Source organism: Papilio polytes, unplaced genomic scaffold (assembly GCF_000836215.1).
Source record: "Papilio polytes unplaced genomic scaffold, Ppol_1.0 DF824024.1, whole genome shotgun sequence".
Classification (NCBI taxonomy): Eukaryota; Metazoa; Arthropoda; class Insecta; order Lepidoptera; family Papilionidae; genus Papilio; species Papilio polytes.
The window spans coordinates 740,731-765,894 of NW_013525180.1; the positions used below are offsets into that span (position 1 = coordinate 740,731).

Here is a 25,164-nt window from a genome sequence, read left to right on the forward strand (position 1 = left end):
GGCCGCTTCCTGCCGCCTGCAGCGCCGCGGTGTCCTACGACCTGTTATTATCGATGTATGCAGCGCTAAAACTATATTGAGAGATGGCAATTTAATAAAAATCAGTGCTATTTATAATAATCATTACGACAGACTTATAACCAAGACTATAAATATTAAACTATTAAAATAGCTTATTGTTGTTCGTATCTAAAACGCTTTCGGAAATAACTGTTTTTGTCCATATGCACAAGAGTTTTCCATTTGGTTCTGGTGAAATAAAAGCGGTGATCGAAGTAACTAGTAGTTTTGAAACACAGGCTAAAAAGCCGTTTACTTATGTATCATAAAAAATTTTAGTTTGTACCAAATAGATAAAGTAACTTTTAAAATCTACATATTAAGATAAAAAAATATTATAATAGACATTTCATAAAAAATATTAATAACAAAGATCATTATCCCGCAGCAACAATATAAGTTCATTTCCGTCGATAATGTACTGTTGCAAGAAAAAAACTATGAACAAATTCATTGAAATGTAGGTTAGTTCTTGCATGGGCTACACTCACACAAAGTAAGGTACGCTAAACTGAGTCACGTACATACAAAAGCAATATTCATATTTAAAGCCGGTTCCATGAGGAAATGGCCACACCGACAGCTCGCTACGGACTTTCATTAATAAAACAAGAACATATTGACCTTTAAACACAATGATTTCGACATCAAATTGTCTTACACTTACTTAATCTCCAATACAGTCTCTTGGTAGATGTTATAAGATAAGGGTCGTAAAAGACGTTCGTCTAATTGAATCCGACAAATTAGGGTGTTTCACATGTGCGCCTGCGCCGGCGCCGAGTTCACTTCCGTTGCCCACATCTCCTTACGTTTAATTGACTCCTTTTTGTCCTCGTCATTCTGATCACTATAGGCATGTATCGTCCCACTGTCTGTCTAGAAATACACAAAACAGCTACTGTAAACGTAATGTCGTATTACAATTTTAAAAAATCCCTTTTACTAAAAATATTTTAGATATCCAGCTTTTTATATCTATAACTAGTTGTTGCTCGCGACTTCGCCCGCGTAAAATAAAAAAATAGCCTATGTTCCTCACACATTTCTAATACTGAAAGAATTTTTAAAATCGGCCCAGTTTATGCATGAATCAAATACAAATAAAAATACAAATCTTTCCTCTTTATAATATTAGTATAGGTGTTATTTCTATTAAGAAACTTTTAATCCAAGATAAAAAAATCAACAAGGAAAAATGTAAAATATAAAATCGATTATACAATCTGTGCTCAGTAACCATCTGCTACTGTCAATTAAAAAACTAAAAAGCCGATGAAAAGGGAATGGGCGCATGGGCGCTATGTAAATGAGTACCACCATGCTTGATGTTTGTTAGTTGAACGAAAACATCTTCATAATTGAATTCCCCGTGGCGGCGCGGAACGAGCATCCTGCGCCCACGCCCGCTAATTGTGCTGCTCTTTTTGTTTAGTTGTCCACTCGCCTTAACTCGATTACAGCAATCAGAGCCGCGCCCTTTGCCCCCGGCACGACGCCCCGTCGTCTGTGCCCGCTACTGTATACGTCACAAAGAAACCTTTTATAATTTCAATTTAATATATTGTAAGTTCACGTTATTCGTAAAAGCAAAATTTTGCAAACAAATTTTACAAGGAGTTTGAAACCTATTAATTGTTTTTGTTACCATATATATTCAGAACATTAAAATTGACGGAAACTTGTGCGTAGTGATGACGGCTAAAAAATCAACTCATTAGCAGTGCGTTCAAACGAATCAGGGGCTTGTACTAAATAAAAAATCAATTACGATTCCCTGAAATATAACCAGCTCTTAAGTATAGTGTTTACAGCAACGACCACTAACCGTTTACCAAATAGAACCCACTAAAAGAGCGTCGAAGAACTAACGCAATGTTTGTTCACATTTCTACTCAATTAAATGCTTCGTTTCATTCATGGTTAATTATTACTATTACATCGCTATAGCAATATCGACCTTATTTACACACGTTAATAGAAGTCAAAGTAGCTCGTGGCGACAACCTGTCATACAACATTGTCGTTACAAGACAGTCATTTATGAATGAACTCACAGATCGAGCGACTTCCGGCTAACTGTTGAGATAGTACGACACTCTTCCTGGTTCCTGCTATGGTATCTTTAATTACGTGCCAGCATAAACAGACCGCTAGAAAATATATCAATACAGAAATATGAATCGTATTCCTATTGTAATAAAGCTTATAATCTATGAAAGTATCGGTTGATCAGAGTTCATTTCAGCTTTATCGAGATCGTACGAAATATGAATAAAGATACACTAAAAGTGATCAAGTGATTCCAAAGGTTATTGCATAATGAACCGTATGCTAATGGGTTAGGTGTGTTAATGTGTTGCTATTTTCTCGGGCGACTCCAGCGTCCTCCGGATCGTGTTTTTCCTCCGTCTCCTTCCCGGCGTTTCACCGTTACGCAATATATCGTAAATAATTAGCGGAAGGCGATATTCTCGTGTCTTATGGAGATGTTGAATTTCTGGTTTTTCACCGGCGCTTCCTGCCATCCGGCGTCGACTAACAGCATCCACCTCCGATGTAGTAATCTTCTTTATACATCCGCTTCGAACGAGAGGTCTGACTCCGTTACGTCAACTCCTCTTATAGAATACAGACTGGATCCCAGGCGTTAGCAAATACGTGTTTGTTAATGTCGAAATCTCTAAAGTATAATTAAAATCAAATTATGTTTATTCTAAGCTGTAATTATATATACATGCTTTGCTATCAATTTTTAAACCGGAAATTATTTCTACATACGACAGATAAGGGTTTATTGCTTTTTTATTTAATTTCCAACATAAAATAAAGTAATTTTAAACATATACAGACCAAAATGTTCAAGTTTCGACAGTCATTAGTATACTCAAAGTTTTAATGTGGGATCATTCATAAATTTTATTAAAATCACTTGTTTTTAAGTAAACGGACGTCAATAATTAACGTTAAAGCTTCTAAAATGTCATAACAAGGTACATAAAATTAAAATTTCTAAAATTACGAATTTAATGAAGGCGTTGCAAAGATTCTCGTCGACATTTTCGCGCGAAAACACTTACGCGTTGACAAGCGAGGGAAAAATATTACAGATCGCAGTACGTTCAGGATGCCTTTTAGTAGCTGACGACTGAGATTTTATTACAAACTGATGCAGCGCGGACTCACGTCCGCACTTTTTACTCACACAAAATGCTCATATATCTTTCACTAAATTGCGTAATTTAGCAGACTGCCCCTTTAAACGTTATAAAATGCATTTTTTATGCACCGCTACGTGGTTCCAGATCACGAGCGAAACGGAAGTAATTATATAGCTATCCTTCCAATTGACAGTCGTTAATTAAATGTAACAAGGTTAGTTTGAAGAGTTTTGTTATCTTTCGCTGTTCTCGTTTATTATTTTCTCACGGGACGCAAAAAAAATTGGTAACGCTAATTTATTCATATGACACAAACCGTATTAAATCTGGTTTTGAACATGTCCTGTTACTTTTTGATTAGTTTGATAAAATAAACAGGAACAAATTAATATTATATTTAAGAAATGTGATTGTTGGTGCGTTGTATTTTATTAAAATTATATAACACCTAGTGATATACTAACCGTATCTATAGCAGAGCTTTATTATCGTAATCTAAATCTAAAGGGATTAAATTAGTAAATACCTGATTCAATTATTTACTTAAATAATATCGAGTTCATTCCACAAGAGTAATATTTCAAACAGGAAGTGGGCAAAGGTCTAATAGTGTAGTGAGAGGTTAAATATATTTTTATAATATTATTCAACATAATGATGTGCGTAAGTACCGTTCATTCATAAGTATCGGTTCGCGGACCGGAAATATATCTTTGACGACCACAAAAAAGTGATCTCGGAAACCGGTCAAATGGCGAGTTATGACGTATGCTTCATTCACTAAAAGTGGAGTTACTACTTGGGGGGGAGGGGGTGTAGTGAAATGACCACTCTGTCCCCGTTTCACGTTCCCACGGTGGCGCTTGTAGCGGACGTTCAAAATAATAATTAATGTTACGACACGTGAAGACCAGTTAAAGCTGACCCAAGCTCTTTAGAAAACGAGGATCGATAAGTAAATATAGATTTATAATACAATTGTTATTGTATAGATGGATCATTTCGATTATAAACGATATTTAGATTATTGTTGTATTTCAGATAGAACTGTACAGTATTTCTTCTATTTATTGTTGTGTGATTAACTTTGCGATGTGTGATTATTGTTTAACAGCCTTTGTCCAAATGGTTAGTGTTCGAGTTGGTTCTCGCGATAGCATTTTCTTGGTAACAAAGTTTTAGAAAGTTGTTTGAAATTTATGTCTGCTATCCCTCAAAAGGTGGGGTTAGAGGTTCACTAAAGTGAACAAGTGGCCTTTAAACGGAAACTTTATTATGAAATCTTACAAATATTACAAATGTGAAAGTTTAGATGTATGAATGGATATATGTTTGTTACTACGTATCTCTAAAACGACTTTATGTATCTTGTTGGAATTGCACAGATGTAGAACATGATTTGGAAAAACACATAGGCTACTAACTACTTTTTTTTTTTCATTAAATCCGCGCCGATAAAGTTGCGAACAAAAGCTCGTGATTCTATCGAACATTCGTACAAATAACTGTTATCCCTCTCATCCCTTTTGAAAAGTTTGAGATAGCAATATTTTAGTACAGATATTTCTTATGAAACATTACATAGACGCATAAAAGTTTTTTTACCACTTTTATCATCTGCTGTAAGTTTTATATTCATTTGCTACCATAAAAAATCAAGAGATTTATCGAATCACAAGCTTTTAATACATCACATACTTCATAATAGATAACAGTGCCGTTAAAACCTTCAACATTCTGCTTTGATCTGATTAATTTCAAATTTTATGGATGTCTACGCATCGGCAAGCGATTGCCGGACTATCTACTCTTCGGAGATCTTATCCCGAAGCCTCAACCGCGGCGCTATCTCTACACGCAGCTAAAATATTCTTTGTCTAAATTAAGATACATTAATTACATTAGATCACAGATTATGTAATCAAAAGATATTTCAAAGAGTACAAGATTTATGTTAATGGACATTAAATCTATAAGCCTATGAACTGTTGCTTGGATTTACCAGAGGTTATGTGGTCAGTTTTATTTTAAAAATGTAATTAAATATATTATTTGATACTAATCAGGATTATCTTGAGTAATTACCATAGAGTTATCGGTTGATTAAGCTAAAATATTAAAACGTAGTGGTATTCAGATTTTCCTTAAAATCCCACGAGATTAGAAAAAATAAGTCTTTGAGAGTTATATAAAATATACTGCTGTTTACAATTGTAAATATTTGAAAGTATTCTCTTATGCTCCTTTAGTATATTGCTATGTCTGACGTAAAATAAAATTAATATTGTTATTCATTGAATTCTAAGTAATGAATTAACTACGAAGTAACGAGGAATTGCGTAAAAATGTTTTCTATTGTTATTGCTATCTGATATCGTATTCCGCTATTAACGTTACTGGCAGATAACATTGTGAGGAGGTTGAGGTTTTATGTGGAGACAATGTGTATAACAAGATTCAAATCTTATAGAGGTTTTAGGTTCACAAGCGCATGTCCTACTGAGGTTGTGGGGATATCGTAACAAGGAAGTATTTTGGGTAGTATCTCCTTCAAAACTGCGAGCGGTCATGAAGTTTGAATATGTCTATATGAAGTGTCAACATTGAATCATCGGTCTTCTTGGCCTTTATTTGTGGGCCATGTGGATATTTGTTGTCTCTGCAAACATCGCCTTGAAATGTCTTGAGGATATTGTCGCTTGTCTTGTTACATTGTGGTGAAAGCTTTTCGTTCTCATTTTGTATTTGTTAATGTTATATGTAAACATATTTATGTCATTAAAGGATTATTTCATACAAACATTGTTACTGTCGTTCGTGGTATTCTCATATGTGCAGATAATTTTAGGGACAGGTCCTATACTAGTAATGTTGATTTAGATGACTAAAATTAGTAACAGTTCAAAATTATAATAATCGGTAAGCTTTGACCGATGTTACGCGTTGTAACATTCGGATCCAGCGGCTTGATGGTCGCTGTTTTCCACGTAACACAACGTACTTACTGCATGAATGAAACATTACACCTCGTAACGAATAAATATGCACCTTTAGATATTGGTACCTAAATTCAGTTTCAAGAAACTAGGATATACTTAGTAGCAGATAAAATGCGTCTTACATATTATAGGTTAGAAGTTTTACATACAGTTAGACAGTTACGTTGATTTGGTATTTCCTCGCTCACTCTAAGCACTCAAAGAGCGTTTCATTCATGTTAGTCTTAATGAACTAGAATTCTTGCGACATGGTGCGCCATTCACCACGTTTTTATGCATATGGGCCACGCCTTTACTACTTTAAATATACGACTTTTGCCAATTCGGTTGCTTCACAAAAACATCTAGGTCTCACGTACTTATTACCTTAATAAGGTGACCAGTGGTAGGAACTTCAGAACTGGTTAATTTTAGGAAGGTATTAATGGTTTGCTTACACCCGCCCCAGTGAACCAACATTAAATGCATGGTTTCTAAAATGCCTCATTTAAAAATTGTAAACAACAAAAGTAAACTCTAAGAAACGCCAAATAAAATTATAAGAAAAATACAATAACATATGCTATTTCTGTAACATTAGTTGTAAAAACTAAAAGGCTGTAAAGGTTTTACTTTCTTGGTATCGCTAACGTGTACTTCCATCATTTTTCTGAGAAAAGAGTACTAGGCATGACGTAATCCATTGTCCGAAATTAGTAATTCAAAGAGATTTACAGCGATAAGAGGCCCGTACCTGTGATCCTCGAAGCTTTTGTATTGTTAGCACTGAGGTCATAGTGCCATTCAATACTATTGCTAATGATTTCTGTAAAATTGTCTTTTGTTTTGTTGACCCATACCCTCTGGATACTAAGATTCCCAGAGAATGCTATACTAAGATTTCTACTAATCTCATAAGTGACAATGAATATGAAACTTGGGTTTCTGAAGAAACTTCTTTTACTTATCCAGTAAACGTGGCAGGTGGTTAAACACTACATATCAGCATTTTATTTTGTCTAAATTACATTGGCAGAGAGATGGAAAAGTTAACGTTATCAACTTTTTACAATATATTGCGTGTTACTTCATAAATTTCTAAAATTTGTATATAGTGGTCATTAATGTTTAAAAGATAATATAGACAGCAAGTGTTGTGTTGTCCATTGTGTCCATTGTTCCCGGCGCTCGGTCAAATTGGCCGTGTAAAAGTTCACAAATAAAAGTGGCGGGACGAGTTTCGTTGACTAAGGTCGTATTGACTCTATCGAAAGCAAGCTCAAACAAACCGATCGGGGGTCCTCGTGTTTACAACTTGTATATTTCGAAAAGTAAATACCTCGTTGCAACAACTTCCACGAACTATGGCAAGGGGAGAAACATTTCAAATGTTTTTGATGATATATTCAGAGCTAATCTTATATTATAAGACATCTATTTTATAAGGCTTTAATTTCGACTGAGATCACCATACAAAGTTTGACTAGTTATTTACCAACGTATAAGGATAATATCTGCGTAGTTAATAGAAATTAAAATTAAAATTTCACTATAAAATTGAGATATCATAAAATTATTTTAAATGCGCACACATCTCTGAACACGTTTGACGTAACTTTTAACACTCCGGTAAAACCAGATTTTACCACCAAAGCTCTGTCAACATGAATGAGTTGTTGCAAGACACTAATTTAAATATTTAAAACGGTAAACACGACAATCGGTCGTTGATTAAGCAAATAAATCCTCGATCCAGTTCGTAAGTTTTCTCACGCTCCGCCGACGGACTCGCAAAATACGATATTCAGGATCATTACACGGCCTGTCTCCGATCACGTGTTTTATCGCCAATTTTAAAATGAGCTCCGATTTCATTCATCAGGTTTCGTAGTCGACGGGTGTTTGAATTTGATAGAGGCAACGCGGGTAGGTCTGTTAAGGGTGGTTGCTTTGCGAGGTCCGCAGGCGTCGGCGGTGTTGCGCGGCCCGGGGCGGCTGTGCGCGGCGAAGGCGCGGTGCCGCGGCGACATCGCATCGGCTTCCGTTCCCGCGACCGACCTCGTGGGAACCGCTTTATGCCGTGTTTAAATTCGACCCTCATTAAACTGGTTTCGTTTAAAATTCGCTGCCTCCTTTCGTCGCCTTTTACTCAACTTTTTATAGTTCCGTTCGACATTTTACTGTTTGTGATTCGTTTGAGTCTAGACTGAGGATTGAATGATGCCGAGCGATGCGTTTGTGAGGGGGCAGAATGCCATTGCAAGTTCTTTTTTATTGAAGGACAAAACATTCCTACTACTGGGGGCGTGATAAAGCGTTCTTTTGTGATATAGAAGATGAGAGAAAATCTTTATGGTTATAAGTATGTGAAAATTAAAATGTTTCAAGCTTTAAGTTACTCATATTTTCACACATAGAACCAAAATGATTTTTTTCCCGCGTAGACGATAAAGTGTTTACAAATAAAATGTAACTTACTAATTATAAAAATAGTGAATAATAATTGATTAGCAAGGGAACTGGTTAATACGAAAAGTTTCCAAACTGTTGGAAACAAAGTTAATTCAATTTAGTCATCGAGATATTAAATTATTTAAACCAACCGGTTCACTATCGCGCGCTGGTTTCCACAAAATAAACGAATTGGTGAGCCATTAAAGATTTTTTTAATTAACTCACTGATATTTACGACCGCTTGTAATTTTTCTCATTACACTGCGTTCCTTTACGAATAATATCTGAGATACGATTACGTTTTACCTCCGTAATTAATAGTTTTGTCCAGGCCCATCAATAAGTAATGTATAATTTTACGAATTAAATCAATTTCGATGTTTTAAATTCATTTTTATTAATGTGCCGCTGAGTAATTGAATCTGTGGGTCTATAATACAGGTTATAGTAATAAAGCAGCCATTATTAAATTATTATGCATACAAAATTGATTGCTCTTCGAGAATTATTAATAACAAATTGTGTTGCCGCCATCTTTAGGTATACTTGTAGGCTTGACTTATTAGGTTTAGACTCAAAATTAAACTATAACGTAGGTTTTAGTTTGAATTCTAAAATAAATAAAAAATGTGGCAATAAAGTCAATTCTGTAATATTCACACATAATTTAATACTTTTAGCAAATTATTTGTATTTTGAACCAGAAATAAAAATCTAACATTAAAGGAACTAATATCAAAGTATTCAAAAGCTTTCTGTGATTGTAAGTTCATTTGTGATATTATATTCTAAGTAAATATTTGACTTGTATGTAAAGTAGGCTGTAGTCACTTCCGCCGCGGTTAACGTATAGAAAAGAGTTAAACGCATTTCTCGCTACGACGTAGTATTCCACTTGTAATATACAAACTCGAACTTATGTACTTTATTTATTTAAAAATAAAATATTTAATATTTAATAATACGTAAACATCTTTATTAAACAAATGAATAATAATAAACTATAATATTTTAAACCGTGCAATAGTCGAATTATAGATTTTGGAATATCTGTCTTTCTCTGTTTACCTCTGTATTTATACGGTCGTGAAACTGTTTATTACATGGTCGCAAAAAAATGGTTTTTAATTCAATGGTAACTTTACACTTGTCTGAATTTAAGTAACGGTTAAGTGTGATTACGATCGCTCTCGATTAAGTTATGTTTTTTAATTACTTTGATGTTAACATTTTAAAATACCAATAAAAATTAGTGCGATCCGGCGGTTTTTAACATGTTTTCTTACAAACACTGTTCAATTTTCAATCTGTACTAGATTTCGCTCGTAACTCCGTTCGCGTAGACTGAAAAAAAACTGAGTAGCCTGTGTTCTTCCAGACTATTCTCTACACCTATGCCAAATATAATCGAGATATAAACTCTAACAAACATCCATCCATTCAAATTTTCGCATTTGTAATATCAGTAAGATTTATTCACGACTAGCTTTCGCCCGCGACTCCGTCCGCTTGGAATTAAAAATAAAACAAAAGTGAGTAGCTTATCAATAATTCCAGGCTATCCTCTACATCTCTACAAACTACAAACTCTAACAAACATCCATCCATCTAAATTTTCGCATTTATAATATTAGTATATCATAGATTTTATCTTCTGTTATCGTTAAAACTATTATTTTGGCATTCAAGGGTTAATTTTACGTTGAAAAGCTGTTCACTTCCCCACGGTGTAAACTTACACCGGATGATGGGTAACCCTGTATCAAATATAAAACCTGCTAGCCCTTTTTGTCGAAATTCATCTTTATTTTCATGTCAATAAGTCACATTTTACTGTCAACTTAACATAATTCAAATAAAGTGCTAGTCCAAAAAAAAAACGTTTAGGGTGTTACTTTTGAATTTGATCCTTATTTTGTTGTTGTTTCTGGTTGGTTTTTCCTTGGGGTAGTCTTAAGTGAATACCGGAAGGACTCATTGTGTAGGCTTTCGCTACCTGGTGATAATATTCTTTGTAAGTTGTCATTAACAATCATATTCAATGTTGGTTCGAAATATTTGACATTCTTGTACTGACCAATTCTTTTATTGTTAAAAAAACTAATATCAAAACAAAAGAACATTGTTTATTATCTTTGATAATAACAGATACAGAAATAATTACATTCAATTATGATTTTGTTGCCTGAAACATTTTTCGAATAATCTTACTAATATTATAAATGCGTAAATTTGGATGGATGTTTGTTAGAATTTGTAGCCTAAACGGCTGATATTGATGAAATTTGGAATAGATGTAGAGGATAGTCTGAAAGAACACATGGGCTACTCGATTTTGTTTTTTTTTTTTAATTCCACGAGGACGTATTCGCGGGCGAATATTAGTTATAACATAACCGTGACCATAAAGAATGTGACTAAAGAACCAAAGATAATCAGCTTTCAGAACGCCTTTTACAGTGACGGTACATCAATAATGAGATTTCAAAATTAACGTCTGTGTAAACTTAAATTTATATCGAGCATTTTTCATGCTCAACGAGCGGCGCATACGCAAATGCACGCCATTAATAAATTATTCACACACATCGACATGTGCTTTACGTCACCGCGTTCGCATCCAACAAGATGTATGTGTGCACATCCTTCGTTTTTTATGTACAAGTGCATGAGGGTGCAGGGGAGGTAGCGGTGCGGGGGCGGGGATGTACTTCCCGCATAGCACCTGGCGCGGAGGCCACGTTCGACGGGCTCCTCTCATTGATTTGTGGCAGAATCTCGTTCAGATTTAGTCTTTGTTCATTGTACCATTGTCCCTTCGAGTTCGTTTGTTTCACCCTTAAGATTAATGTATAGTAAAGTGCGGATGGGCGACGCACCGCTTGGAATACTTATATACCTTATGTATATTCTAAACGTGTAATTTTAGGAAAACAGTGAAACAATGTTGTGTTGAAACTATCGGAGTATTCAGCCATCGGCGACAATGGCGGCCACATCCTCTGTTTGTCTTAGCGAAAGTCGATTGTTGCGTTGCTCTTCATTTGTTTAAACAAAACCTTTTGAAAGCACGTCCCCCGATATTGAGCAATGTTGCCACGCAATATCTTAAACCGTATGATACATTTGATAGTCAAAAGATGTACGAAAGCTTCAAAACGAGACAGGAATATGGAATTAAAAAGCTGTTTTCATGATTACTTAATTTTACGAACAAAGCAAACAAAAAAACACAGAAACTAATCTAATCAATATTTTTAATTAACAAACATAACTATTCTTGTCTCTCTCGTGATCTATAATGTTTTTACAGAATCGAGTGTAAAATTATGTTTCGTCTACTAAAAATGAGCGTATAGGTTACTAATTTTAATTTTTTTTTCGTATCATGTCATGACTGATTATTTCCAGCATACGTTAAAATCTAAACAACTCATGGTTTATGTCTGAAATCTAAAATTTAGAGAGCACTTTAGGTGACTCGTCTGGATTCTCTTTCATCTGCAACCATTTTTAATTTACGATCACAATTAGTGACAAGCGAATGATCGTTGCGAGTTGAAATCATCAAAAGTTGAAATGACGATTAAAAATAATTTAAGATAAATCTGTCGATGTAAACTCTTTTAAAACGCGTGAAATAACTGGCCGGATAGATAATTAAAAAAAAACTAGTCGATGGAACTCTTAGCTGCCAGTACGTTCGTGACAAAGGGCCTCGCACGTGCTAAGGCAACGTAGTCAGCTAAACATTGACACGGGTCGTTTGCCGGCGCGCCCAGCCTCGTACGAACAATGCAACCCTGCCCTACGCTACGTCACGTGTGGCCGCTCCCTAAACACACCGGCTTATTTTATCTGTGGTCGCGTACAATACGATTTCAAAGACAATATGGACTACAGTGAGTGATTAGCAATTGAGTGTGCCACGTTAAATTGCTTCGTCTACGTAATTGTGTTGTTATTGTTGTGCAATTTTCTAATCTACATATAGAGCGGGTAGTTAACAATGTTTTACTCCTATTACGGAACGATGTTATAAATGTTCTCGTAAAAGAGAACACTTAAATAAGTTGGAGATGGCAACGTCGTTTGCATCTTGTAAAATATAAACAATAAGTAAGTGATGCGTCAATATAGGTTTTATTATTAGGTCTACTGAGTTTTTAAAATGTTTATATTTTAATATCAGACCTTATGTTCCTTATTTTACAATCTATTAAATTTCATTTGCATAATAATACTAGATTGTATACAGGCTACTTCTAATCCACTATTTCAGTCGGACTTTAATTCTTTGTTGCAAATATACTTTAACTTTATCTTAAATCCTAGTACCTGTAATCTTTATTTGCGCATCAGCAGATATACAAAAAATGTATCAACTACTTGTACGTCGAGAGCGTAATATTTTATGGCCAAGGGCATTGGGACCAAACGCCGGATCTATGAATGAAAATGGACGGTTATCCTTTGTGTTGACACAAAAACTGAAAGCCCATAGAAATACTCCCGGCGGATCCACGGAACGCAATATTTACTACGCCGCCTCCCGTCCCTTTCACTTCCTCCACGGCGGCGAGGCGCGCGAGCGAGAACACGTTATGCAAGATCCGCTCGCCGGAGAGGGACGGCGCATTCATTCATAACCGAGTCCGCCATCCGGTGCTCGCTGATCGCACACTTCATCTCCTTCTAACGCGCGCGGTGAAGCCGAGTGCGAGCAGGTGCCACCGGATGCGGCGCTCGTCCGCGGAAGCTCCGAGAAAAAACGTCGCGCTCCTCGTCCTAGCTAAAATCTCGGGATTATCTATCAGTGTCGCGAAGTGCATCGAGATCGCGAATATCTGTAGCAGCTATTTTAATTGTGGAACAATTGCAATTGGTGATTTGGGTAAGCTCGTCGGGAGTGAAACGGTGGAGCTTCGCCCCTCCGGCGGGCCGGCGAGCGCGTAGTCGCGCACCGACCGTTGCAGCGCGCGGCCGCCCTCGCCGCTCCCTCTGCACGCAGCCGGCCTCCGATGCCCGCCAGGACGCGACGCAACTCCGCGATCTGTGCCCGCGCAGTGCTTACCCCCTTGTGTTACATAAAAGCCACTAATCGGTGCTACATAAGTGAGTGATGCCGAGAACGTACGAGAGACGCACTTGGACGCGCTGATGATGCCCCAAATTACATTAAATGGGTAATCGCTTCACGTCATTGAATAATGGATTCGGGCTCTTGTACTATTATACATTATATCTGTCCCAACACGCGTGGGCCGCCGATGAGTTTTGCACTCGATTCGAGGCTTGTCTTTGTTTGATGCCGTTCCATTTAAATATTTAAATTCAAGTATGCGTATTCTGCCTTCATGAGATGCATACTAAATTGTTCTATATAGTTTACTATTGCATGAAAACATTATAATTGAATACGTCTTAGTTCACGTCCTTTGATAACAGTCAAATATGCGGAATATTTTAAGAAAATTAAGTGGAAAATACTGAAGGTTTTGCTTTGTATTTACCGATTAACATGCGTCTAGATTACAATTCGTAGATAATTAATACGATATAAGGCAGTAAACCGATTATTGTTGAACATTACTGGCAGTGTATACACGTTGACATTGGCTGTTAAATAAAAAAAATAATAGGTGCGTTTAAAAACAAACAAAAAGAATAGTGAGTGAATTTTAAAAGCGCGAAGCATCGCAGTCGGTGTCGGCGACAGGTACACGTTATCAGGCGAGCTCGCCCGCCGACCGTGGGAATAAAAAAGCGCGTTAAACAATAGCACATAGATAAGAAGATCGTCAGACCCCATTTAGGGTACCTACCTTAAGCAATTGAGCTTGGGTTTTTACTCTGCGTTAATGTTAACTCTTTTAACTCCGTGTTTTGTTTTACTTTGCTTCTGTTTACATATTTTTCAGTGGTTTTGTCTTTATTACGGCACTGAACATGTTACCATATAAAATTATTAATATGACTGGCTGTATGCTATAGGGACCTGAGCCCAACGGATACAGGTGTTCCCTGTTTGTTTTGGACGCCATGTTTCGAACCCTTATGGTCCTATTTTAAATCGCTTTCGTAATATATTACAACCGCTTTTAAGTTATTTTCCTCTGTAATAGAGTAGTTCTGATCGAGAAATTTAGTTTACCTTATTGATAATTGTTTAATACTATTTCTTACGGATGTGGTCTGTCAAAATAATCATTTTTCATGCTTTCCAAAGGGTATGTATTACGTTAACTTCTCATATCTCACAAAGAATGAAAATTTTTTGTTTTGTCTCTTGGTTTTCATTATGTGATTCTTTTACTAATACGTATTTTGTTCTGATTTCAATGCGTTCTTCTAAATCTAAAAAAAAAAAACTATTTTAATCTCGTATTGGTGCGCTGAAATCGAACGACGCGTCGCAAAATGTCAAATTTTCGCGATCAGCGAAGCGTGCCCGGCAGTGACTCACTACTCTAACAAAGGCTCGTCACAAGGAACATTTGACATGTAAGCGTTGGTTTTCACTGTCGAAAAAGTTATAAATATTAACCCTATCATTTTATTATCTGTTTTTATGGCAATATTTACATGGCTACAATTTCATATTAAAAACCATAATTGTCATTACCTTAGTTTTACAAAATTTCGTAATGAAAATGTGATATTTACTAATTTAATTTTTAAGATAAACTTCCTTAGTTATAACATGTCAATACAAGTAATATTTGCTCTGATATATTGGCTATCTGCCTTATTATACACACATATGAATAAATATGATGATTTTTAGTTGCTAATATTAAAGTCCGTTTTAACACGTTGTTAATAGCCACTAATGTCGGCACGGTTCCGCTCTGCTTATAGATGTGATGAAATGGTAGACTTGAATAAGAATAAAACAAACAATATCTGTATTTTATACATACGAATTGTTACATTTAAACTGGATTTTCAATATAAATGTTAATTGATACAAAATAAAATAACATGGCCTTTTCATTTGTATTTCGTAATACACGAAATCGAATTAATTCAATTGAAGAAATATTAGATTAACGCATTCTTACATAAAACGATATATTTGTTATTCTTACAAATTTTCCGTTGTTTATTGTTTTAGTTTTAATCGCCCTTTTACCTATAGTTACACATTACAATACATAATGATCAGAACACATTGTAGCGACGACCACGACGCTCTGTCCACATATCGCATATCAAATTAACTAAAGGGATCGCTTTGTTCTCAAAGTGAAGTGTTACATAAAGCCACGTCGACACTGAACTTAACCTTACCAACCTAAATTAACATACAAAAGTACTGAAAACGTATTCATTTGAATGTCTAATGAACTCTACACTGATATATATTTCTTATCAAGACACAGAGTCTGCGACGCACACAGCACCATGTTTAATTGTGTAAAACGTTCCTTTGTGTCAATCATAATTTTTAAATAGTCACATCCAAGATGGAGGGCGGTCGGATTTTTCCCCGCAGCTGCATTTTTTGCCAAATGTTTATGCGAAAAGCGAATATTCCGCGGTGCCGTAATCCCGAGCCGAGGCGGCCGTTATCCCGCCCACATCTTAAAATAAACATCGAAAATCGAAAGCGGGGCCGTGAAACGTGCAGGATTTTCCGCGAGATGATTTTTCTCGCGGGCGGCGCGGCGCACATGCGCGTAGGCGTTGGGAGGCGTTCGCCAATCGCCGGCGAGCCCGCCCCGCGCGGTGTCGTGCCGGCACGCCTTACTGCAGCTAGCTCCAGCATCACAAGACACCCACCCGCACCCTGCCAGCCCATACTCCCTGAAGACACAAACTCAGCACTGGCCGCCTAGGTAACCTCGTGCACTCTGCTCCTATCTCCCTAATTGCCGCATAACTCACCAAACTGATGCGACCATCTCGACGTAACCGAATTAACAGCTCTTGCCTAACTCGTATCTCCATTTTCATATTGAATTACTATATACGATAGCCAATTTCCAATTTCACTGCAATCAATTAAGTTTTGATGGCTCGAATATTCCGAGAAGTATCGACTACCAAAGCGGTGGAATATGCGGAGAATTCGATCCCCATAAGTAACAGACGGATGCATGTACGCTCGCAAATTTAACATTCTATCAGCACATTAATTGCCTTCTCGAGATTATATTGGTGTGTCGTAACCCTTAGATACATTAATATGTTGATTTTACTTGCGGTGTGAAAAAATGAGGCCGCGCCAACTATCCATATGCACTAATAAGTTGCAAAGTACATGTCAGATACCTTACAACGTTGTTTTTCTATTTTAAGCTTAATTTGTATGGCAGATATAAAAACTGTTATCGTTTTATAGATTTTTTCTACAGCCTGAGTTTTTCGTCCACTTTACAATTCCCGTACAGAGCGATATCACATGTCTACGGCCGCCTGTTATTAGGTGAATCTATTTTAGGTGCGTGTAATTCATTGACTGTGCGGTTAAGCTACTGGATTAATTGCTTTAGTTAGTAGCGTGAAAAACATGTTTGTGGCAGACATAATCTCTAACAACTATGCAATTCAAATAACATAACACCAAAGGTAAAAAATTGCGTCCATACTTTATCAAGTTCGATATAATTCGATACTATTTCGATTTAATTCGATATTTCGAAACGTTAAATATCTCCAAATTGTAGCCATTAAATTTATTTGATAATGGCAATTATGTTAGCTTGATATATGTAGACGAACCTTTGACTCCATCTCATACATTGTGTCAGAATACATTTGACACAGATGAGGGAGCGAGGGACGAGTCGCTTTGTAACATTTTAATTGACCGCACTGAGGTCAAATCGCTTGCGACTGACAGACCCACTTCTACGATTACAACGCTACTGTACAAACAATAACTAGGTATTAGTACTAACGCTTCAATAACATTGATTGTATAAGTATGTTAATAAGGAATTTTGTATTAGGTGTCAAAGAGTGAGGGATGCTGTTGTTATAAGTTACATTCTGAAAACCGTACACTCAATAGTGTGACATCATATGACAACAATTTGCGTAAAAGCTCCGTTGCTTACGTCCAAACTGCACAATCTAACACATTGTTAGCTTGCATCAACACGCCCAATTGTTATACAAGCATTGTTCCACATTTGAACAACGATTCCCGCGTCACGAGCGTTTCGACGAACACCTCCATTGTAGCTAGATGTTTGTTGATGCCCGCAATCCGTGCAGAACCGCACAAAATCTCGCGAACGCATCGTCAAAACATAACCGCGGGAACGAACGTGTTATCGAACGCAATCGCCACGAAAAACCGATGGAATTCCTTACTCTGTATTTCAATAGAATTCATACGTGTATGAAATGTAGCTTGAAATCATATAATGAAGGTTTGCTTTGCATATTTAGGTCAATTTCTGAATTCATGGCAGTCGGCAATAACTAGCTGTGCTCCTTTGCCGCATCTTAAAAATATTTCAACGGAAAAACATTAATCTTCGATATTAATATTGAAAAGGGCTTGGCTTAACTGCATATCTAAAACCCTCAATGGTAGTGACTGTCGAAATTTTATGCGGGTGTCCACTTTCCTATTAAGAGGGGTCGAAGATGAAACAAATTAGCCCCGACCCCGGCTGATCCCGCTCAATAATTGTCTAACGCCTAGCGTTTGTCGTCGAGATTCCGCCGCGGGCTCTACAATTAACGTGACACGGCTTTAATTGCTAAACTAGGAGCGTTTCAATTCTTCTTGTATGTTTAGTAACAGTATGAAGTTAAATTAAAAGTAGTATTAAGTACTTATTTTGATTTTCAGTCAATATTTATATGTGTTTATGTTTTTGTCTTATAAAATAGTTATGTAGCTGCTAAAATAACGATAAATTCCTGATGAAATATTTGAGACAGTACCAAAGTCGATTTACAAAATCACAGGATGTGATATAAAAATTGAATTAAATTATGATTTATTAACCCACAAACAAATGGGTCGAATGTGTCATGATCGGTGTCATTTAAAATGATGGGTCAACGAATTGGACGCGACAATCGAGTGACCCGGGACCAATTTCTACAGACCAATAGGCGACTTACCAATCAGCTTCAAGTCATGAATAATATAAAATAGGCTTTATAAGTTTGTCAAGGCATCATAAAACAGGAAATCGAAACATTATCTCATAATTTATTAATTTAAATAAAAATATCCTCTTTACGAATTAAATATGTAAATGCAATATTTTAAATTAATATCCAGTAAACACCAAATTGTGAAGCGTGTTAATTAAATATTTAAGATGAAAATCATCTTATTAAAAATAAAATCGTTTACAAATCATTAATGCAAATAATCCATAATAATAATGAATTTATTATCGAGTGCCTGGTGGGCCAATATGATTCTTCCATTGTGCTTCCAATATAGGACAGCTAGGCATATTGAATCGTCAGGACAAAGGACTGCTACCGTCTGAATGTTTGAAAGGAATTTTCCACGTTAAATTATGTACATATCAATATATTATAAATTTTAAATAATATTTATTTATATTTATCTGATAAATATCCAATATAAGTTATCTTTATAAATAAACATTTATAATTTTCACAAGAGACAATCTCAACTTACTGAATAAATTTAAGACACAACAAAAAATAAAAATTCCGTCTTAAATGTGGTTCTACAATATGACTTCATGTGTCATAGCTATAATGTAATATAATATTTCCGAAGTAGACATAGAGATGGCATCTAAATTTGATTTTGATTAGGGACAATTCGTCGCCCCCATCACCACTTAGTAACTCGGATAACCTCAAATAATAATTATAAAATATATGTCACATTTCATGAGTTATCCACATTTTAATTGTATTACGTACAAAAATTAGTCAAAATAATTTAAATTATGGAATGTATGTTTTGGTCCCTTTTGTTAATTTTGGCAATACAATTCTCAGAATGGATATTCAATATGGCCGCCCCTTCCGAGAATGTAGACAATGATCGTGTGAAAGTATTTAAATACACAAAAAACATAGTTAACCCCTTAACAATAGTAGGCTAGATAAACTTTTTCATAATCTCAACTGACTCATTTTGGACCCTTCCCCTTTGACGGTTATTAAAAAGTAATGAAAATGTTTACTGGTACTTAACCCTTGATCCCACTGAGACCCCACTAATCTTATCAATTTGTTACATTTTATTAAATAATGCCACGCTTTTTTATTGCCTACTTCATAATTAAATAAGTTAAAACTCTTTATTACATTTCTTAGAACAAGCTATAAATGCGTATTGTTTTAAATAATATATCTTTTTATTAAATGAATCATTTTTTTTAGTTCCATTACAAATAAACTATTAATGTTACGAACGTATTTAAAAGAAAGTGCGTTAAAATGTCCCTTTCTCGTGTAAAAAGTTTCAAACTAATTATGCATAGGGAGTGCGTGACAATGTCGCAGTGAATGCACGGCCCTTAGTGCATAACTACGTTACTTGTTGGCTGAGTGCAACAAGTGTTCGTTACTGCCTCACTGCGGATACGACGTTGTTAGAGTATCTTTAGCTATGAAAATAATATTTTTCATATTGTTACAATAAACATAATAACTTATACTATTTTCGGAGTCTTCTCTGTTTATACTGTAAATGGACATTCTCACAGTGTTCAAATGTTAGAATACGCTGCTTTAATACTGGTTTTGTTATTTTTATTTGATAAATTGACTTCACCTGAATTAGTTAAAATGTGACAACTATTAAAACACAAACCACTCGAAACTTAAATAGCGTAGGAACGAACTTTGGCTGTAAGTTAGCGAAATTGCTCGTCACGGCCTAGTGGGTACTGTGGGAACATCCCCGAGCGAGGGGGTCGATGTGGGGTGGGGGTGCGTGGGGCACGGGCGGCGGGGGGCGAGTGGGGCGGCGGACCGGAAACGCCTGTGCCGGATCGTTCCGCGCACCTGTGAGAATGTTTGCTATTTGTACAATGTTCCCTTTGGTCGCAACACGCCGCCGAATAGAGAGCATCGCCTTGTAACCGCGCATTACTTATCTCCTAATTACTCCCTCGCCTGCCACCTACGACAATACCGGTTCCGTTCGACTGTTATCGAAGGACGCTCTCGAGTCGCTGAAAAACGAACGACTCGATTCGTACAACATTTATTTACATATCTACTTGTGTCTCGATGCAGGTGTCGTTTCGCGGAGTGAGCGATGAACGGCGCACTAAAAAAATGAACTGTTAAACCGTGACGTAACAATAACTTTGACAAAATGAAAAACAGTGAAGAGTGTTTAGACTGAAATACAGACTAATAATAAAAAGTGTGATATTTAAAGTTATTCAAAAGTAGTTATAGTTATTTGTGTATAACTAAATGTATATTTAACAAAGTAAAACAGTTATTGTGAATATAACAGTGATAAAGAACGATAAATTGAAACAGAAGGAGTATAAGTGAAGCCGGTATTGGAATAGTAATATTGGAGTGTAGAGGCCGCACAACTCTTCGTCGCGGCGACGGTGGCAATCGCAGGCATGGGAATCAAAGTCATGATGAAAGCTTTCAATAAGCCAAAGGGTAAGTCTTGCATATAACAGCTCAAATCTACACGATCACTGAACGTAGACAACACTTTTGAAATTGACACTGAAATGTGAAAGTAATTTTTATATTTAGTCAAATTTCCATACACACTACTGCGTATAATCTCTTGCTTTATAACTAAAAATGTTATTGAATATTATCGTAAAGAACTATACTACATGTCTTTTTGTGTATTAAATAGAAGGCAGTCGGAAAGAACCGATTCTTTCTCTTTTGTCTGAACGTAACAAAGTTGACAGCAAACGTCAAACGTGATTCCTAATTGCAATTGTTTGCCATCAATCACAGGCAACCTTCGCTACTAGTTGATATCTTTGCAACAGTTTGTCGGTTGTGAAAAAGCGCATATATCATCCTTAGTGACGCAAGACTCTCGGTTTCGCGTGCACTTGCCCTCAATGTGAAGCCGCCGTGACGTTAGAAAAATATGAAAACGTTAGTTTTCTGATGCGTATCATTTGGTCGAAGACGCCTCGTAGATACGTTTTGCAATATGTGCGTTGTTTGTGCCAATTGTGTCAGATATTTGTCAACAGTAATGGTATCCTTACTGTATATTGTAGCTGACATTTATTAACTAGTGTATCTCGTGTTTTGTCTAATTTACATTTTGTTCTTAAGTCAGAATCTTTTGTATTATGTTTAATATTTCAAAGCCCTTCATAATTATATTATCATGATCAAAGATATCGTAACGTTCACCTTAAATGTTGTTTCGAAAGACTTATTTCTTCTGTAGTTTTGGATTTACTTTGACCTTTGAACATTTGCGTGTAACCCGTGTACAGTAGCGTGCAACGTGATTACGACAATTTAGTTTTTGTCAATCAACCGTTAAATTGGTCGGGTAATATTAGGTAGCATTAAAGATGAGACGGTTTGTGAGTCCACCTGTTTGGTAAGATCGCGTGTTTGCATCTTATGCTAGTATCACACGGGAGACAAGTGAAGTAGTGCAGTAGGCAGTGCGGTACTGCTATAGTTTGAATCCATACTTATTGTCAAGACTGTTTTATCTCGATATGCAGCAGCAATACTGCACTGTCTACTGCTCTACCTACCTGTTCTGCCTTCGTGTGTTAATGGCATTAGGGGCGAGTGTTGTGCAACGTTGGTTATTACCGTAATTATGATACTCGCGCTGCTCTGATGATCTTGAAAGTGAAGACCTTGCGTACGCTCTTACTGCTGTTATTGTTCGCAAAGATTATTTATACACAACAAAGAAATTAATAACACAACCTCAATATGACATCGCATTTACAGCACTTAGACGTCTAATGAAAGAGTTTCCTACATATGTATTTGAAATAGATAGTCTTTTACGGTTTAGATACTTTTTAATGAGATGATAAACTAAAAAACACAGTTGGAGAGTTCGAGTGTAGTTCTGGACAATAAAGCGTCAATTGAAGGATATAACAAAGAAGGCAGCAGTACTAGATACGGCTAATAACCGAGGGCAGGGCGGGGAGCGCGGGCGGCGCGGGCGCGGGGGCGGCCATTCACGCCGCTGATTGGCCCATCCGGTGCGCGCTCAATGAGATGATGCGCCGCGCCGCTGTCATTGAGCAAAGGTCCCTCGCCTACGTCCGCGGACTGCTACAGATTTATACCGCATTATATTCCTCTCTATTATTGTAAGCATTGTAGTTGATTATGAGAATAGTGCTTCCAGCACGATTCTTCTTAAAAACAAGGATAACACCACCGCCAAGATATCGGAAAATTTTACTGATACATTAGGTACTTTCTGTCAGATCAAAAGCAGAGATAAAGACATAAATGTAAAAGAGATGGCATGCTATAGCGAAATAATAAGTAACATTATGAAGTCTCATTAACATTTCAGTAACACCAAAAATGTAGAAAAAGTGAACAAATGACAAAACAAATACTTGAACGTCGTGTGAATGCAAAAGTCATGTTACACTTAATTAAATGTAAAGCTTTTGTTAATTCATTTTATGCATCAGTGGGTGAAAAACCGTTTGAAATAACACTTTTACCGCATTATGACTACACCCTTGTGTACGCTCGACTGCGCTGCCTCGCCGGTGATACGGGCCTCTAAATGGTCAATTTTTAAACGACTCGACTAATGGATTATGGCGGTCGTGAGAAAACTTAATGTTTCAAATTAAACTTACTCCTGTATACATTCCAGATGTTTCCTAAAATAAAAAAGCCACAACACAAACACATGAAGCAAATTTACTACTTTTGACTCTTAGCAGTTTTTTGTCACTTTTCTAATAACCCTTATATTAAACACGTTTGAAGTGAACTAATTAGATTAATTGCAAAATAACTGCGGGAGATGATTTGAATTCAAGTAGCGCACGCGCCGCTGACGTCACGCGACGTTCCAACTTCAAACGGCGAACAATGGCGGCGGTCAACATGGCGCGAGCTTTTGTTGCGAGCTATTGTAACGCAGCCGTGGTGTCAGAGGTAAACACACTCTAGATAACAGACTGCATGATAAATGCATTTATGAAATTCTAACATTTAAAAAAAAACTTACGCCCTGAGGTCCGCGTGACGCCTTAAGTCTAATCTCTTATTTTTAATTCTCTTAGTTGAATTCTTGAATACGCTCTGAATAATAAGTTTGCACCCAACTGAATAGTTTGTTACTATAGGAGGAAACATAAAATGTGTGACTAACATAGGTATTGAGTTTTTTCTGTTACTTACAAACTATGAGCAAAAAGAGAGTGTAGTTCAAAATAAACTTTATTATTATATTATTTTTAGTACATAAATAAAAAAAGTTTAGTTTTTGTTAAATCAAATATTACCAGTGTAGATCTAGGCAAATGCATGTTAATAAAACTCAGTATGCTTAGTTTTTTTCGTATTATTACCTAAAAATCATTCACAAAAAATAAACAAAGCGTAACGGTTTTAGCAAATAGTCAACATAATCTAAAACTAACATCGTGAAATAAAGCCAGTTCACTTGACCAGTCGTAAAGGTACAAACAACAAGTGTTCGCGCCCCCTGCTCCCGAGCGCCACCTGTTGTCAGACCACGGCCACACCGCAATACATTTACATTTCAAAGTGCACACGCACGCAAACCTTGCGATATTAGTGTATTAATTTCCTACCCGTTTCGTGTTATATATTTAACTAACGGTTATTCGCGACTTCATCCGTGTGAAATTAAAAATATTAAAGAATATACCTTTACAATGTTTTACTCACAGATAAATTACCTTAGTGAATTTTCAAAAGCGGCACAGTAGTTTTCACGTTCAAATACACAAATTTTCAAATACACACAAAAATGCAAATATTTCCTCCTTATAATATTATTATAGATATACGTACGTGTTAACTTATAGCTCTTATGGTGACTGGTATTTGATATTCAATTCTAAGTCAAATAGACGAAGATAAATCTTATACTAATAACTAAAATTAATTAATAATTACAATTATTTTTAAGTGACCGTTTCCTAATTTTTCAATAGACATGTAATTTTTAATGGCCATTTCCTTAAACTAATGATGTATGTCTTGTAATTCAAGATTTTAGTTATTATTACACATTACAAGCAAAAATTATTCACATTATAAACATCTTCATTATATATGCTTGTAGACTCATAATTTTAAAACCTGTATAAAAGCCTAACACTCTAAACTGCCAGTAAAAAGCCTTACAAATTAAATTAATTACACTAATCATGTCGAGACCTCTCAAGGCTGTATGTTCTACTGTTTTAGAAGGTGCGAATCGACCTCATCTCCGGTCTATTGTCCCGTTATCCATGCTATTCACGATTAGACACAACTCCGACTTTGATTTGAAATTTACGAATAGCTAAAATCAGTCTACGTGTTACGTTTTCATCCCCAAAAATCCATCAGTCACGAAG

At 36.1% G+C, this 25,164-nt stretch overlaps 1 protein-coding gene across 3 annotated transcripts in view; it reads left to right on the forward strand.

Moving 5' to 3' along the window:
* Positions 1–25,164, forward strand: part of LOC106101086 (protein C-ets-2) — a 122,849-nt gene that overhangs the window by 52,908 nt on the left and 44,777 nt on the right. Inside the window, exons 1-2 of one of the 3 annotated variants that reach the window (XM_013280193.1) lie at positions 13,598–13,839; positions 20,858–21,247. The exons of 1 other annotated variant lie outside the window; for it this stretch is intronic. In XM_013280193.1, the coding sequence (XP_013135647.1) occupies positions 21,205–21,247 (43 nt within the window). In that variant the 5' untranslated portion in view covers positions 13,598–13,839; positions 20,858–21,204. Of the gene's footprint in view, positions 1–13,597; positions 13,840–20,857; positions 21,248–25,164 lie in introns of those variants that run through there. One more of the 3 variants, XM_013280194.1, reaches the window with a different exon arrangement.